Here is an 18,434-nt window from a genome sequence, read left to right as displayed (position 1 = left end):
TTGCAACAACATAGATAGGCCATACCGGGATGCTCCTGTGCCAGTCCCGAGCTCTAGATTGCACCTGGCTCTTCCAAAACTGGGACAGTCAGTCAAGTACCTAAATGAACCATCCACATAGCTCTCGGATCTTTCACAGTAAAACAACAAACACTGCGTAGAGCGCCAAGCGTTATTAATTTATTACATGATCATGGATACAACATAACATGGTCCTTTAGTCGAAGCGCTAACCGCGTAAACCTGTAACCGTAAATCTGAGCTTTTGCTGTGGTCTCAAAAAATCTTATTCTATGGTCTTTACTCTTTAGTTTATACTTTTATTACTTTATACTTTGTAGTTTATCGCGGCGCGCCAAGGCGTAAAACTGTTTAATTGTTTATTTCTTTATTTGTATTCTGTCTATTTTTATAGAATGTAATATATACATAATAACTTAAATTTTGTAGTAAATCGAATATTATTCTTAGTTAAAAAATTACGAAAACTTTATTGTTGCGTGTTCTATTCGAGTTATTAGATAGGTTTCAATAAATAGTTTATTCAGTTAGTCTTATTCTTTAAAATACATTTTTAAGCAGAAGTAATCCCCTGTTATAAAGATATCTTAAAATATCACAATGAGTGAATATCCTGATCCTGATGAAGAATATGAACTTATGTACTCAGATGAATTGGAGATGATGAAAGAAGTCGAAGATCATGTTGGTAAATAAAACACATTTGTGAAAACCCAGGAAAATTTACTATCAGAACCAAGTTTTATATTGTACTCATATTACCCTAAAATGCAATTTAGTTTTGGTTTCAACACAGTCCAAAAATTCTGAATTAGTTGTAAATTTATTCATTTAACTTTGACTGTATTATAACTTGCTTACTATACCTTATTTTTGCAGATCCAATTAGAAAAAAGATGAATCTAGCTAAAAGATCTCTTGATTTTTCTAGTACCCCAACAAATTCTCCTGTTACATTAAATCAAGATATAAACATACCTAATACAGACGAAGTACTTATTAACATTGATGACAATACTATTTCACAAGATGATAGACTATCACATAAGAGGACTGCAGAAGAGTTATTTGGTGATATTGGGGATATTGATTTTGAAAGTCTACAATTGCCAAACAAAAAACAAAAAACTGAAGAAGAAAGTGATTTTGACTTGATTAGTAAGATAATAGAGGGACGGCGATTGAGGCAAATGTTAACTGAACCAAGTAATCGAATACAAGCAGATACCAAATCATTCTACAATGTAAAAGAGAATTTGTCTTTAGATATACCTAGGTTCGTTTAAATAAGTGCTATATTTCCAAATTTTGAATCTATTCTAATATTGTGATTTAAATGTGATTTATTTAATTGTAAATTGTGATTTAAACAGTTTAAAAAGATTTAGTCTGTTTATATTATATTTTATATATATAAAGCTTATTTAACATAAGGTATGTTCTAACAAATATTTATTTTAGATTTCAACTGCTTCAAATTATTTACAATATTAGATTAGAATTTTTTTCTGTTTTTTGTTACTATTTATAATCTATAGTTATATTTAATTTCAGCTGGCCTTTTATGGCTTTCACTAACTCAGATGGCAATCGTGTTTATGTAAAGCTAGAATCTGAAGATTCCTGGAATACATCACTGGATAATTGTACCAATGAATTATCATTACATGCTTCTCTTGCATCTGCATGGGAAGAGGCTAGGAAAATTGTTAGTAAGCATTTTTAAAGAATCTTGTAGTTGTGTTGTATAAGTATAATTGTATAAGTAACTGACATACATTTACAAAAGCTTGAAGTTTCTTCTATCCTTTTTAGCTTTCAAAGATGTTATGTTCCTTCAATTTGAACAATTTTTCTGTAGCAGTATTTGCCATTAGTAAAACATTACCAAGACTTATTGTGAAATATAAAAATGGCAGTTTGCATATAAAATACACTAGGTTCTTATTAAAGTAAAATTTTAGATATGGATAATTAACACAAAAAAGTTTGCATGTATGTTGAGTCTATTGAAACAAATATTTTGAATTCCAGTTAGAAAATAAAACTCAAGTGTCAAATCAAATGGATGAAGATGTTATCGAGACACCCATAAATGAGAATGTTGACCTTTGGGTAGACAAGTACAGGCCGAGTTCATACATAGAGCTTCTCTCAGAAGAACCTGTGAATAGAGCCTTATTGCATTGGCTGCATTTGTGGGATAAGGTAAGTGCTAAATACAGAACATCTTGCGCAACTGTATAAAAACATAAAATTGAATTGTCATCAAATACCTGTGTATGAGCCAAGGCTGTACATTTTGCTAAGCAATTTCCTAATTTGTCGGAGTTACACCCTCAGAGTATAGCCAGACGTAAGCACTCTCTGCAACTGTTGCAATTAACATTTAATTATTTTTCTTATATTCTATTGTTGTATACGAGTGGTTAACATAAAGTAAAACTAAAAACCTATTATTTAAAGTACCCCCATGACCCAAGAACTATGCAACCTTTAAATTCAAATACAATCATTCTAAAATAAAGCCTTACTATCTAATATTATTTGGACTATTTGGTGATGGAGGAAAAGCTAAATTGAATTGGCATCCTTTCCACTTTAAAGTTTATTAAAGCAATAAATATAAATAGTAAAATTTTGTCAAATATGTAAATAGGTTTTTATGTATACATATATAGTATGTCAAGCCAATTATTGAAAAAGTATATTAAATACATGTTTTTTAATTGAGCTCATTTGCCAGTGAAAATAATAATTTAGTAACTTAAACACTATCAACACCACTTGTGTGTTATATCTAACGCCTAAAGCAATATGAGCAGCAATCAATTAGAGAAAGCTCTGCGTTGGTTCTCTGTAACTTCTGTAGAACCAATCCCTGTTTCTGTACTAAATTTTGTAGTTTGTTGTTTTCTCATAAACAACATAACCATAGATATTATCTCACAACCTTGGGTTTATAATGTAGAAATACTACATATTGATCGCAATCACAATTGCTACTAGAAGATACTGGGAACCTAAAACAAAAATGTTTGTGTTTTATAATAATAGATTAAATATTATATCAATGTTTTTGTTATCTATTTCTTATTTCATTCCATACTATACAATGACTATAAATATTTCTGTTTTCTATACCACATTTTTTTTAATTGCAGATAGTATTTAAGAAGGATGTAATAGTGAAAGAACCACAACAGCAGAATAAATTTGTAAAGCGAACTGGACAATTTCAACTTACAAATAAGTGGAAAGGGAAGAAAGAGACAGAAGTAGTAATGGATGAAGATGGAAGACCTCATCACAAAATAGCTTTACTTTGTGGACCTCCCGGGGTGGGTAAAACCACGTTAGCCCACTTACTGGCTAAACTTGCAGGTAATATTAATTTTAAATGTTCTTAGGATTATATTACATATATTAAATTTATATTATATTACTATGGGCATAACTATTAATGGCCGTGCGCTAACGCACCTACGATTCGCTGATGATATCGTATTATTTGCAAAAACACCAGCTGATCTAAGTAAGATGATAAATGATCTAGCATTGGAAAGTGCAAAGGCCGGATTGAAGCTAAACCCGGAAAAAACAAAAATCATGACCAATGGCAACAAAGACCCTGTAATAGTGGAACAGAACCAAATCCCCTACGTGGAAGAATATTTATACCTCGGCCAACTGATGTCTCCAGACGACAACGGAAACAAAGAAGTCGAAAGAAGAGTTGCAAACGGCTGGAAAAAATATTGGAGCCTAAAAGAAGTGATGAAAGACAAGACCCTACACAATTCAACGAAAAGCAAATTATTTAACACATGCATCCTGCCAGTGCTGACTTACGGGAGCGAAACATGGGCTTTAACAAAAAACGTAACAAATAAACTCTCCGTATGTCAACATGCCATGGAAAGGAGCATGACTGGGATCAAAAGACAAGACAAAGTAAGGAGTAGCAACATCAGAGGAAAGACTAAGGTACAGGACATAACATTGAAAATAAGAAGACAAAAGTGGAAATGGGCAGGCCACATGATCAGGGGAAAGGACAAATGGAGTAAAATAACCACACAATGGTACCCAAGAGATGGAAAGAGAAAGAGAGGTAGACCACAAAAAAGGTGGGACGACGACATTATACAAGTCGCGGGAACGACATGGGGTAGAGTGGCCATAGAAAGGCCAGAATGGAGAAGGTTGGAGGAGGCCTTTGCCATTTGGCAAACGGACACCCAAAAGTGGAAGAAAAGTACAATATACGAAAAATAAAGAAAAATTACTGGCATGTCCGAATAGAGGCTATAATAATAATAATAATAATATTACTAGCTGATCCGGCAAACGTCGTTTTGCCATGTATATCATTTATAATAATAAATAGGGGTTGATTGTAGGGGGTGAAAATTAGGGGTTGTATGTATTTTTTAATGCTGTATCATAAAAAATAGATGTAATATAATGTAAAATAAATGTTGTCCGATTCTCAGACATACCCAATATGCACACAAAATTTCATGAGAATCGGTCAAGCCGTTTCGGAGGAGTTTTACTACAAACACCGCGACACGAGAAGTTTATATATTAGATTTTAAATTTTCTATAGTCATTAAATAAGTTTCAAATTAATTTTACGTTAAACAGATCTTCGATTCAGATAAAACATTATTTAATGCAATGAAATAATAGCTATGTATAATTGAATACATATTGGAGGTGGAGGTGGTTATGTATCCTGTGTGTATTGTAGACAGCGAATACACACATAAGATAAATTGTGTTTTTTGAAGTTATACTTCTTTAGGCGCGTTATGAAAAATTGATGAGAGTGAAATTTTACGATGCGCGCGTAACCGTGACACAAAATTAACAGAATGAAGTTAGTGGCGCATGTTGGCACGCACGCCGCCTCTGTTCACTGTGTATTTATATTTATATTTATCCACATGCTTTGAGTTTCTACATTTAAAACACGTGTTTTCATTTTGTTTTTATTTAACAAATGCGAATTTTATATGTGCGTCTGAATTATAATCAGAAGTGATTTAAAATGAATATTTAAATCAATACTAATTAATATTAGAAAATATTTGTGAAAAAACTGTGCAATACAATTGAAGTTAACTATCCGTATGTATTATTAATAATGCCAAAGAAGTATAACTTCTTACGCGCGTACATAAGTACACGCACCCTTTTTTTAATAATATACATATTTTTCCATTTAAATATATATATATAATTTGTAAACAAATGATATTTTTTTTCTTATAACAATATGGTAATTAATATTTTATAATATTACAGATATTTATTGTTTTGTACATTTTTGAAGGGATGGCATATAATATGGCAACCCTAATTTATGGGCATCTCACGAAAAACCCACAGTATTCCACAAATAAATAATTAATAATTAGAAGTGAATAGAGCATTATAAAGAATAGATAAATTTGTTTAAACAATCTTCTTTCAGGTTACAGGCCAGTGGAACTGAATGCATCGGACGAGCGAAGTACGGAAGCCTTTCAAACAGCTCTTCAAAGCGCCACTCTTATGAGATCTGTCCTGGATGCTGATAAACGACCAAATTGTCTTATTTTAGGTAAAGAGTCATTTAGGTTTATTTGTTATACAAGTATTGTTTAATAACACAAATAAAAAACCTGTATAACGCTTACAAAACTATTCTGTTTTTGAAAGGAAGCTCTTCTGGGGCCGTTCAAGTATTACGTAACGTTACGATGCGGGGCGGGGATTAAATTACGCGTTATTGTTAATATTTTTTTACTTACACCACATAATAGTAACTAAAGAGTCACTAGGTGGTCAAAAAACGTTTTACTATACTTGGGTACAGTACTGTACTTCGGTACTGAAAAACGTTACGGTGAGTTACATGGGGGGGGTCAATAATCTCCAAAAATTGCGTTACGTAGTACTTGAACGCTCCCATTAAAGCAGATTTACTGTAGTTTTAATGTTGTTCCCCCCTCTCCTCGCCTCTTGTCAGCAAAAGTAAGCAAAGCTCGCAAAAAATATGTTGTACATAAACGTATTATTTTTTTGTGGAAATCCTCGAAAATGCATTTGGTTTTCGAACATAGACAATGTGTGGGTAATATTTGTGAAAAAGTAAATAATTACTGTTGACGAAATCACCAAATAAGAAAATCAAAGACGGGGGTCTATCCCCCTATACTGAACTAGTAATAGTGAATAAATAGGGAAACACATAAAATATACATAATCATATGCATAAACTTATTAATATGTTGTGTAATATTTGTTATCCCCAACTAAATATTTTCAGATGAAATAGATGGCGCTCCAACGCAAACAGTGGAGCTTTTGGTAAAATGGTGTTCGGCAAGTTTGAAGGAGCAAGGCAAGAAGAAAGGCAAAAGCCATCCCTTAAGGCGACCAGTTATCGCTATTTGTAACGATTTATATGCGACTTCGTTGCGACAACTTAGGTAAATAGTCAAATTTAATTATTATCTCTGCAAAAATTAATAATTTTTTTACGATTTTGTACTAACTTTATTTACTTTTTTACACATTGTTTATGCTTGAAAACGAAATACATTTTCGAGGATTCCTACAAAAAAATAATACGTTTATGTATTATTATTTTTGAGAGCTTGGCTTACTTTTGCTGACAAGGGGTGGGGGGGGGGGGGTAAATTGCAGTAAATCTGCTGACGTAATACTTGAACGGCCCCTAACTGAAATTATCGTGATTCATGTGTCCTGTTTTTCATTGTCTTTTCATCGTCTGCATATGTTTTTATTGCGTTGTTTTTTCCATTCTTTATGCCTAAGTAAATGTATATTGTATACCTTCTTTAGTTTTGCATTTATTTAAATAATTTTGGAAGAGATTGCACGAAAGCGATAAGGCATAAAGTTTATTTAATTATATAGTTATTTTCTTGCAACGGGACTGTAAATAAATAAATAGTGAGTTGAAAATTTCGCGATTACTTACATTACGAGTTTGGTGCCTATTTTATAATTTTTTGATGCCTTTTATTGAAAATTAGTCTAACATTGTTATGGCGAAAGATCAGTCTTTTGTGCACATTTTACTACGCTACACATCAAACCGAGGTCCATTTTATTAGTCATATTTAAATATTTGTATATGTTGTATGTATATGTGAATATCTTTTTTTTAATAAACCGAAATAAATTTTATATAGATTATAAATAAATTTACTCCACAGACCAATAGCACTGATAGTAACAGTGAATGGGGTGAGCCAGGCTCGTCTGTCCGCTCGTCTAGGAGTAGTGGCGAAGCGTGAGCACATAACGATCAATCCGCGGCTGTTAACCGCATTGGCTGCGCGTGCGCAGGGCGACGTGCGCAGTGCGTTACACGTGCTTAGTTTTTGTAGAGCGAGAGGGAAACCTGTAAGTATATCCTTTTATAAAGTATAAATTTAAATAAATTATGTGAGACGAGTGACACAGAGTTTACGATTGTTTCATCAACTCGATAATGTCAGTTTTGACAGGTCACGTAACAATATTGCTTGCTTAACTAAGCATTGCAACGTTTAAGTAAGAATTTACGGTTTCTATAGATAATTTTGTTGTTTCTATACTATTACATATATAATTTTACGTACGGTCCTTAAGGTTAAGATTTAGTTCTCGCATCATATAACCAGTTCTTAAAAGGCCGGCAATGCACTTGCGAGTCTTCTGGCAATGTTGGCACTCACATGACATCACTAAATATTAGATGAACCTCCTGCCCGATTTCCCCGTATTATTTTAAAAAAAACTCACTTTTTAATTACATGGATTTTATATTTTTCAGTTAAACATAGACGATATAGAAAACACATCGTTCGGGATGAAAGACTGCAATAAGACAATGATGCAAGCACTCCAGACAATATTCGCAATCAACGACAAAGACCCGAATGCAGCTCTTAAGATAATACAGGCAGCTGGTGAATATGATAGGTATTCATTTTATTGTAATCATTAAAAAAAATAACATATAATTTAAATTTACTGTATTTCTGATAGTTTAAATCCGGCTCGAAGGACCAATAACTTATGATCTCAGGGTTGAGAGTTCTGAGTTCTTTGCTTTGTGTCATTTAATCATGGGCACAAGTGTGTTCTTTTAAATAATACACGCTGTTATTTTGTATATTTATATCGCTAGCAAAAAAAATTGAAATATATTTTATATGAACATACTTATCAATGAACTGAAATTTATTTTAGATTAGCTGAGGGTATATTCGAAAATTATTTATCGGCGAGGGTAGATGCACGATTACACATCGCCTGTAAGACGACGTCTTGGCTTCGTCTATACGATTTAGTATACGCGTGGATTTTGAGAAATCAGAATTATTCGTTGTACGGATTGTTGCCCTACTGTTTATCGAGATGTCATACTGTGCTCGCGTCACGGCAGCCTTTTAGGGTCAAGTTTCCTTTGCAGGCGCAAGATGTAAGTATTTGAAAACTGCTGGTTTTAAACTGGTCAGTTTGACTTTTAGGGTCATCTGTCGTTAAGTGATACCGCCGCCCATAGACACATTGCCAGAAGGCTCGGAAGTGCGTTGCCGGCCTTTTAAGAATTGGTACAAGTCAAACTGGTTCGGAACTTCAGTCGACAACCGGTTCCACATAGAGGTGGGGCACGGCAAAAACTGCCTCAGAAAACGCTCAGTTGTGGAACGACGGACGTCGAGTTGATACGTATGGTATTTTGTATTCTGCCTTCACGTATGATAAAACTCATATTCATTCAATTATTTCATAAAGATAAAAATATTGATTCAATAAAAAAAAATCGGACTTTCTTTATTACCAATAACATATATTTATGTATTTGTAATATACAGGGTTATTGGTAATTTGAATTATCGGTTCTCCTGTCCGCTTAACCTCTGTTCTATAAAAAGAATGCGACTTTCCGTATTTTGACGGACTGCATAAAATTTAATATATAAATTTATAAACGCGAGACAAAAAACGATAAAAAGGAGGTTTAAGTTATCGCAAATAGTCATTAACCTAACGGGAATACATGGAACTACCGATAACCCTGTTTATATTTCATTCACATACTATATTGTCATATAAGACTACATAGTATGTTTTGACATAACAACGAAGTGCAGGATTACGCGTTAAGGTATAATCTCTTATCTCATTTCCAGATGTTCCGGAAAAAGGCTGAACTCGAAAGTATAGTGAGCTCAGTCTGGCGGGGAAGTGTTCCATCTGTACTGATCGGGAGAAAAACTCTCTTACTGGACGTCATACCTCTTTTGCCGTATTTGTTGTCGCCACAATTGCGATCAGCGAATATACAGGTACGCTAAATTTTATCTGCATCACTCAACAGCATCACCACCGAAGGAAGTCTTTTATGGTCCGCACAAGACATTTTCTTTTGCGAATAAGCGAACTTGCCTCCAATCGTTTAAAAAAGACCCACTCTTCCCTCAAAGGCCGGCAACGCACCCGCTAAAATGGGTGTTCATGATGACTGCCCTTGGCCGTTCCGAAGGCTCGTTTGCCTATCATATAAAAAAAATACAGGTACTAGCACCGACGGAATCTCCATCCCTGGGAGTCCACTATGTAGTATGAACGAAAGATTTTTCTCGACTCTTGCTGAAACCTACCGAAACCTGGCACACCACCTCCAAAATGTCAACCCAGACTGACTTCAGATTTCCCCTGGTGGTTAGCAGGGCCTTAGTGACAGTAGCTACAGTTGTTCTATGCGTGTGTATCAAGATAAAATGGTTGCAAAACCATAATTCTTGAGCTTTACATAATGCGTATATGAAAAGTATAGGACTTAAAAATTTCAATTCTTTTTTTTTATTTTGAATTTAATAATAATTATTAAAATTTAAAACTAATTTAAAAAGGTTGGTCCCTGTGGCAGTGTTAATGCTTGCATTTCCTCGCTGTATTCTAATACTTATTCGTTGAGAGAGGAAAGCACCAGCTCTAGGGCTACCGGTACTACCTACCAGGCGCCTACTTAAATCTTAATTTAGCGCCTGTGCACTTGAACCCCACGGCCCAAGAGTCTCTACTCGAAATGGAACTTAATAAAATATTTAAACATTGTTTATTTGTGTGTTGGAAATATATACATTTTGATTATTGTCTATTTAGCTCTGTAGTGAAAACGAAAAGAAATCGGTAGCAATATGCGCGGGCGCAATGTGCGACTACGGACTGCAGTACGTACAACAACGTACACCTGAAGGATTGTACGCGTTCGTACTTGAGCCAGACGTACTTCGGGTTGCATTTATGGGTATATTATGTTTTGTTTTAATATTTAGTGCTTAGTGGAATTTGATATATTGTATTTATAGTAAATTAAATTTATAATTTTATAGTCAAAAGCAAACCAATTTTGAAACAGTATCTAAGCATTTCTGGTCAAATTATTAAATTAAAATTCAACTTTGAATAAATACCAGTTTTACGATTTGTTTTAAACCTATATGTGTTATTTTTTTTAAACACAAATTAAATAAATAATTTCTCATCAGAAAACACAGATCGCGTAAAGACAAATCCCACAGTGCGTCAAGCGATTGCGCAAGAGCAACAACTGGAAATTATACGAAGAAATGATCAAATGGTATGTATAATTATTGTAGATATTTTAAGCTAGAAAGAAAAATTTAGACCCGTATTCCAATAGATTCTCAAGGCGCAATCCTTACTTGAATATTGACAAATCAACGGAATTAAAAAAATGGTCTGACAACTTTTTACATTTTAGTTTGACATACACACAGCCGGGAGATTCAGGCCCGTATTCTAGAATATCAATCTAACTTAAATCTAGTGTAACGAGCTGTCAAGTCTTTTTCTGTATGAAGTTTGACATATATGCTGAGCCAGGGCCAATTACAACCATAACACACATACATAACATGTACCTAGTTTCTTAAAAAAAAAATATTTTTTTTCGTAATTTAAAAAAAAAATATTATTCTTATTTTGTGTGTTTCGTTAGTAATAAATGTTATGTCTATGTCTATTTGATAGCGCTTAAGACTAGATTGTGAGATAATTTTTTTTTAGAATATGGATTTCAGTACACATAGCGCTCTCTCTAATTTTCAACTGTAAATATTATCAAACGTAACGCTATCCAGAGATGCGACAATTCTTTATATGCCCTTGACCCCTCGATGGGGCATGGGGCAGACACATTTGGTCGATTCCTGTTTGCTCGTTTTTGTCATTTATCTTCATCATACTGTCAGTCCAAGGGGCACAGCCGATATTCGAACCCACGAACTGTGATTTTAATGTTCAATTTTTTACACAGATGACAAGAAATAGTAAGAAGACTGAAGAATCGAAGAGCACGAGAAAAGAGAAGCCTAAAGCTGAAGTAAAACTTCCAAATCATTTGCAAAGGTTACAACCGAAGGCTGTAGAAAAATCAACACCTCAGGTAATCTTAATATATATAAATTACGCGTCACGTTGTTTGTCCGCTATGGACTCCTAAATTACTTAACCGATTTCAATCAAATTTGCACACCGTGTGTAGTTTGATCTAACTTAAAAGATAGAATAGCTTACATCTTAATTTATATTATTTTATTGTAACTTATTTGTTTATTATTTGACAGTCACAATTCTAACAGATGGCGCTGTGTTGAAAGTACCAACGTTTCACATAAGCTACAATTTAATGGAATAACCACCAAAAAAGCATGGTGGTCCCCGTGACTGGTATTCTCCTACCGTTTCCCTCGAATAGCTTACTTCTATAAAACCTTAGCCATAGCAACGCTTGGCCTAGTTTGCTAGTTATAATATAAATCCTACTAATTTTATAAACGCGAAAGTTTGTAAGTATGGATGGATGTTTGTTACTCTTTCACGTAAAAGCTACGGAATGTATTTCAACAATATACATTCCGTAGCTTTTATAATAAAAAATTTAATAAACATAGGCTACAATTTATAAAGATATTGTGTGAATTATCCAAAATATCAGGTACGTAGAAAAAAAATCTACCATCTGCGAGCTATTCTGGCGTGCGCTGCCTAAAACGATAGAGTTACACATATGTAATGATGGAACTGTTTATGTTAAATAATTCTACAAAAAAGCCCGCCACAGTATATATCTATGTCTTATGTGTAAGCTATTATAGCCATAATAGTAGTAATAATATGATTCCTGAATGAAATATCGCTTCTGGTATTTAAAGTAGATAAAATATGTCTTTCACGCTACATCATTTGGGCATATATTATTTTAATACTGCGCAGACGAAGTCGAGGGCACATTAATTAAAAAAAAAAAATGTGTGCGTGTATAGGTGTACACACGTAAGAAGTTAAACTTCTTTATGACCTTATTTTTCGAAAAATGATCTACTATATGCAAATTTACAGAAATTGGTTAAATAAAGTTAAATTAGATAAAGTTTAACAAGGGCTTTTATTATCATAGACATGAATACAAATACAATTATTTCATTTTAACTTATTACTGTACTACTATGTAGTACTAAGATTATTACAGAATTTCATTAATTGTAATAGAATTATTAGTATTACTATCATTGTTATCGTTATTATATATTTTTGTTACTAATGGCTTCGAATCTCTTCGGATCAACCGTGGTAGGGACAAGAAAAAGATGGCGCGTAACCGAAAAATGTGACAAATGTGTGTAAATGTTTTTCCAACGCCGATAAAGAAGTTTGACTTCAAAAAGCAACATGGCGCGTAACCTGCTACATAATTTCTCCCATACGTCGATAAAGAAGTTTCACTTCAAAAGATGGCGCGTAACGGAAAAATGTGACGCGTAACGAAAAAATGTTACACAAAATTTTTTTCCAACCCCGATAAAGAAGTTTCACTTCAAATTTTTCTTTTATTAAAATTACATTAATTTAATGTTTTACATAACTAACTGTTATTACGGGCCGGCCTCAGTGCTCCAGCTCTCCACTGCGCACCGCAGTCCACCCCGAGACACTGACACAGAAATTCGTGCTGGGATAGAGCCTTAATTCATCTTCTATACGAATATTAATTAACAAGTGAAAACCCACTCTGCTAATAAAACACTCGCGGAACAAGAAAACTCATTCCGACTATATCAAATGCTACTAATATATTCCATCATGGCGACGACTCTTCTTTTCATCGCGTAATGGCTCCCTTTCACCTCCAACTGCTATTCATTGGTTAATTTGTTTTTTATTTGAGTTTCTATGTTTCATGTGCTTAGACTCGCATTTGTTACATACAACGTGGATTTAGGTTATATTTGTATTTTAGTCTATATGTAATAAATGATAAATGATTTATTTCTGTAAGTAGGTTTTTACAAACACTTTTACACTTCAAACATATTTTTTTAAACTAGATGAGATCGACGTTTCCTATCTGACTACTCTGAGAAGAAACGCCGAAACAAACTCAGAGGTCACAGTCTCCTTTAAAGTCCAGACATAACTAACAAGATTATGTGAAGACCATGTAGATTGTAGTCTGAAATGGTCTTTTGAGGAAAGAACCACACAGATTGAGTGGACCTGTCAAGTCCAAAGACAAGACATTTGGGTAGGCCGCATAAATTACTCAAACTGTCAGACTATGACTAAAACTGAGAAAAGGATTCAATAAATAAAAAACAATGATCCACGTAGTCTTCACATTCACAATAATAAAAATAAAAATAATATAAAAATAATAATATAATTTGAATTTAGATTTTCGATACGGTTTTTAGATGACTAAATATTCATCTAAAAAAATCGGTTGTCTGTAAAGTCGGTTTACTGACGATAGTTGAACGTGACAACGTCATAAAAAAATATTGATGGGATGGTTGCATTTTTCAAAAACAAAAATTAAATTGTATTTGTTTGATAGGTATTTTGTATGGATATAGAGAAGGAGGTAAATGGAAATCACAATTGAATTGATCAAGTTACATTTATTTGTACGCTTAAATACGTCAATTTTATGTCAATTTTAAATGGAACGCCTCAGAGCAAGGTAACGCCTCAGAGCGAGGTAACGCCGCATGAGTAATGTTTTTTCGTGCGTGCAGCCGGCTCCATCGAATTATAAGACGTTGTCACGTCAAAAAAACCTAAATGGGTTACGAAGTTTGGTCCGCAATATGATCTAATATAGTTTCAGCAGTTGTTAAACCATTTCGGTATGTAATATATAATATATACGACGATGTGTATCTGGAGGCTTATCACCTACTCGCCGCACATGCTCATGAAACATATACAGAAATCTGAGGCAGAACCTAAAAAGGTTTTAGCGCCAATGATTAATTTTATTTTTTTATGGTGGTTAAATAGTCATGCTTTCTTCGTTACCAGTGTCATTATATTATTATAGAATGATACTTATTAGTAATAAAGGCATTGCGAAATGATTTTTAGTAAAGATTAATGTTTGTTTAAATTGGCATAGTTTTAAATAGTTTGTACTCTGTTGTCAAAAGTCAAAAATCATTTAATCATATAGGGAACACTTATGAACGTCTAAAAAGAAATGTATATGAAATTCTTCTAACTTTACATTTGGCACTAAATGTAAAGTTATTTAGTTAGAAGTTCTTAAGTCAAGGGCGTAGAACGGAAGAGAAGAACTGGCAATAAACTCTCCGCCACTCTTTTTAATCGCCATGTTTTTTTTTACACAACGTTTGTAAAGAGCACCATTACTCCATGTTCCACATGACATCTTAGAAATCATTTATTACCTTTATTTTTATATTCATAAAATTAAGTTCTAAGTGCTAACCGAGTTATAACTTAATTTACTTTAAATAAAATAATAAGTTTAAAATTACAGTTATTGGGTTTTTACGCCGTAAAACTACGTATACATTCTACCTAAACACTTAGCTAATTGTCCGAAACATGTTCAAATTGTCGTTAATTTCTTACCAAACTAAGTGAGACAATGTCAAATAAAAAAAATTAACTCTCAAAGTCGCGGTTGAGATTCTTTGTCAAAAAGAATATCCGTCAAATTTCAATTTTTAATATCCATTAAAAGATAAAATTGTCAATGTTCGGTGTTGCCCCTCGCAAATACAATAACTAATCACAATAAAAGGGTTGCGGCCGACTCTATTAAAAACTTGGTAAAGAATTCCCTTTCCTGCTGTAAAGTTCAGCTTACAGTCAGATAAAAATACGTAAAAAAATATTTTGGACAAAAGTAAAGTGTTTTTCTCCCTTTCATTGTTTACATATGATTTAATTACTTTGTTTTGTTACATTACTTTTGTCTAAGTAACTTTGTCTTGCAACCGTATCTATTTTTTTTCCTCACAATGGTCGCTCGAAAGCGATAAGGCCGCCAGTTGCCATCCTTTTTATTTAACTATTTTAATTATACTGTTTTTCTGTATTAATGCAAAGAAGCCTTATAATAATAATAATAATAATATAGCCTATAAATTCCGAAACTCTGTCACTTTATATATCTGAACTTTAATATATTTTCACTCCAGTATATCTCGGAGATCGGTTTGCCTCTTGGCAAAGGCCTCCTCTCTAACCCTTTCCACTGTTCTCTATCTTTTGCGACTCTTCTCCAGTTGTAGCCTGCTGTTAGTTTCAGTTCGTCCTCCCATCTCTTGCGTGGTCGACCTCTTCTTCGTTTTCCGTCTCTAGGGTACCATTCCGTCACTATTTTGCTCCATTTTTCATGAGAGCTCCGTAGCATATGACCCGTCCATCTCCATTTCATTTGGTCAATCTTAGTGAGAATGTCTGTCACACCTGTTCTAGCTCTTATGTCTGCGTTTATTTGTTTATCTAATTTTCTTATGCTCAAGAAGCCTTAATAAATGAATAAATATGATTTGCAATGGCTATATTGAAAATTTAGTTATATTGTCTTTACAGCGACATCTAGGCCTGTCGACGGGTCAGCGGCTGGTCGGTATACCGCGATATGCTTTTTTAACACTCCGATCATCTCCTATTTTCTCAAGACCAGTCCAAGGGTGATAGTAAAGCTAAAGATACAGACTCCATTGCACTTGGTCTTAAGTTTACTATACAAATAAATATGAATCTATTAGGAAACATACAAACTGAGCAAACAAACTTCACAAATTTGCCAAATAGTATCAAAAAGGTAGAGAAATATGGCGTATAGTTTGATTGCGATATCAATTTTGGTCAGCCAACCTGTCGGTCACGATTGTTCCTGTCCCGATTTCGAGGAGTTTTAAAAAGAAAGCTTAGTGAGCCGCGACCCCAAATACTCCCGTAAGTTTTTCGCTCCAGTTAATGGCGGACGGCTTGTGGACGTCAATTTCTTTTCAAAATCCCTTTCGCAAAGAATAATGTCTTTCTGAAGAAGTTATTTAAAAATGAAATTAGGGGGATCATGTCGTTTTTAATGTCTTTGGGGTTCACAGATGTTTTATAATTAAACAAATATTGACTTGGTGTGAGGGAAGTCTTAGAATTACATTTTCATGATACCACGGTAGGAATATATTTAACCCGCTTAGAACCTTATACCTACCCTAGGTATTAGGTTTACCTTTCAATAATATATTTATCAATAACTATGTGTAACACACACAAGGGTGTATGGGAAAATTTATTTCAGTTACATATATTCTAAGTGATCAAGTCCTTTCAACCTTTGTGGGGTATTCTGGTAGCAGATTGCGTTACCAATTAAGTCATGGGCGCGATCAATTATCACTTAATCTTTAATTATTCTGATAATTATATAGGCAGTATACATATGAAGACAAGTTTCAGTGTCGCCTGGATGAAATCGCTCGAAAGCGATAAAGCCTCATTTTTATTTAATTACTAGCTGCCCCCGCGAACTTCGTTTCTCCTTAATGTGATTTTACTTAGCCTACCTTTTTAGTACATACCAATATGGAACATTTTGCTATACTACCCCAGAGATTGTTCAGTTTTCCGGAATGAAATTTTTTTAGGTTGTTCAGTATATTTTTCTCTATATTAACCACAGAGTTCAAGTTAATAGTTTTTAATATACAAATAAAAATAAGGGCTGATCGTAGAGAAGTGAAAATTAAGGGTTGTGTGTATTTTTTATGCTGTATCATAAAAAAATAAAAACAAAAAAATTGTGTAAAAAATATTTAAAATGACACCCCGTATCACTTAGGGTTTTGAAAGATAGAAGCCGATTTTCAGACTTAATGAATACGCATAACAAATTTCATAAGAATCGGTCGAGCCGTTCTTTTTAACGTAGATTACTTCACACACTTTGAAGATTTTTATTCTCAGATATCGATATCGCGATGTTTTTTTTACGATATCATTTACTAAGAAAATAAATGTTTAAATGATGCATAACTTCTGTCCATGCCTGAAATATAATCTGAAATAAAATAAGTTACTATTATAACGTCTGGAAGACGACCGATGCTAATCATTACTAAATCTACTTCGTACTTACCTATTTTATACCAACGGTTATTCGTTTTACGCTAACTAATCGTTGAGCGTAAAGGAGAATGGCTGGTAAATTTATTATATGGGCGGGACCGGGTAATGGCCTGGCTGAGTGCAGTAATACTCGCTAATAGACTGACCCTTTTCGCCATTTTCCCTTTTTTCCTTTGAAGGAAATAGAGGTTTCACTTTAATGCTTTTGTTTAAGTATTATTCGATAGGCTTATGAATATGATATTCACTGTAAGAGATTTTTTGTTTCGACAAACAGTTTGCTAAACATGTTAATTTTGATAAGAAGTTGTTTTTTATTGGTATCTTTTTATATTAATGCAATTTAAAAAAAACAGTTTAAATGGTTTAACGAGTTTAAATATCACAACTTTTCTAAATTATTTTGACCTTATTTTTACAACTTTTGGTGTATTTCTATAAGTATCTAATTAATCTCATGGAACAAGATGTAATACACACATGTATACGATTATGAACGCAAAATTTAAAAACCTTGTTTTAAAACAATATTCGAAATTTAAATCCAGACTTCCGGTTGCGAAAATGGCCAACTTCCGAATAGAATAAAATGTATTGAATCAGGCGCCATTAGAGTAGAGTAGGTCGTTTGTCCGGTTAACAACTTGCCTTAATCACCGCGCGCCTCATTACCGCCCTCTATTTGTCGCTTTAAAACCTTTTGTGTTTTGGACGTCATTTGGGGGGATTTGTTTTCCAATGTTTACTTAGGATAATGTAAATTATAAGCTGAAATTCCTTCTAAAGTATAGACTGAGGCTAATTTACATGTAAGATGTTGACATTTCGATAATTGCATTATTATAAAATGTCAGAGACAAATATGAAGTATAGAGCTTTAAGCTCCCGCTCATAATAGACGTAATAACACTCAGACGGAAGGA

At 33.5% G+C, this 18,434-nt stretch overlaps 1 protein-coding gene across 1 annotated transcript in view; it reads left to right on the top strand.

The window, feature by feature from the left end:
- Positions 1–347: 347 nt before the first annotated feature.
- LOC125060925 (chromosome transmission fidelity protein 18 homolog) overlaps positions 348–18,434 on the top strand; it is a 36,928-nt gene continuing 18,841 nt past the window's right edge. Inside the window, exons 1-14 of the mRNA XM_047666040.1 lie at positions 348–709; positions 901–1,297; positions 1,576–1,729; positions 2,056–2,229; positions 3,186–3,405; positions 5,504–5,632; positions 6,341–6,503; positions 7,257–7,446; positions 7,859–8,007; positions 8,278–8,509; positions 9,225–9,380; positions 10,201–10,345; positions 10,587–10,678; positions 11,378–11,506. Of these exons, the coding sequence (XP_047521996.1) occupies positions 622–709; positions 901–1,297; positions 1,576–1,729; positions 2,056–2,229; positions 3,186–3,405; positions 5,504–5,632; positions 6,341–6,503; positions 7,257–7,446; positions 7,859–8,007; positions 8,278–8,509; positions 9,225–9,380; positions 10,201–10,345; positions 10,587–10,678; positions 11,378–11,506 (2,418 nt within the window). The 5' untranslated portion in view covers positions 348–621. The remainder of the gene's footprint in view (positions 710–900; positions 1,298–1,575; positions 1,730–2,055; positions 2,230–3,185; positions 3,406–5,503; positions 5,633–6,340; positions 6,504–7,256; positions 7,447–7,858; positions 8,008–8,277; positions 8,510–9,224; positions 9,381–10,200; positions 10,346–10,586; positions 10,679–11,377; positions 11,507–18,434) is intronic.

This window comes from Pieris napi, chromosome 22 (assembly GCF_905475465.1).
Source record: "Pieris napi chromosome 22, ilPieNapi1.2, whole genome shotgun sequence".
Lineage (NCBI taxonomy): Eukaryota > Metazoa > Arthropoda > Insecta > Lepidoptera > Pieridae > Pieris > Pieris napi.
This window is presented reverse-complemented; position numbering and strand designations above follow the sequence as displayed.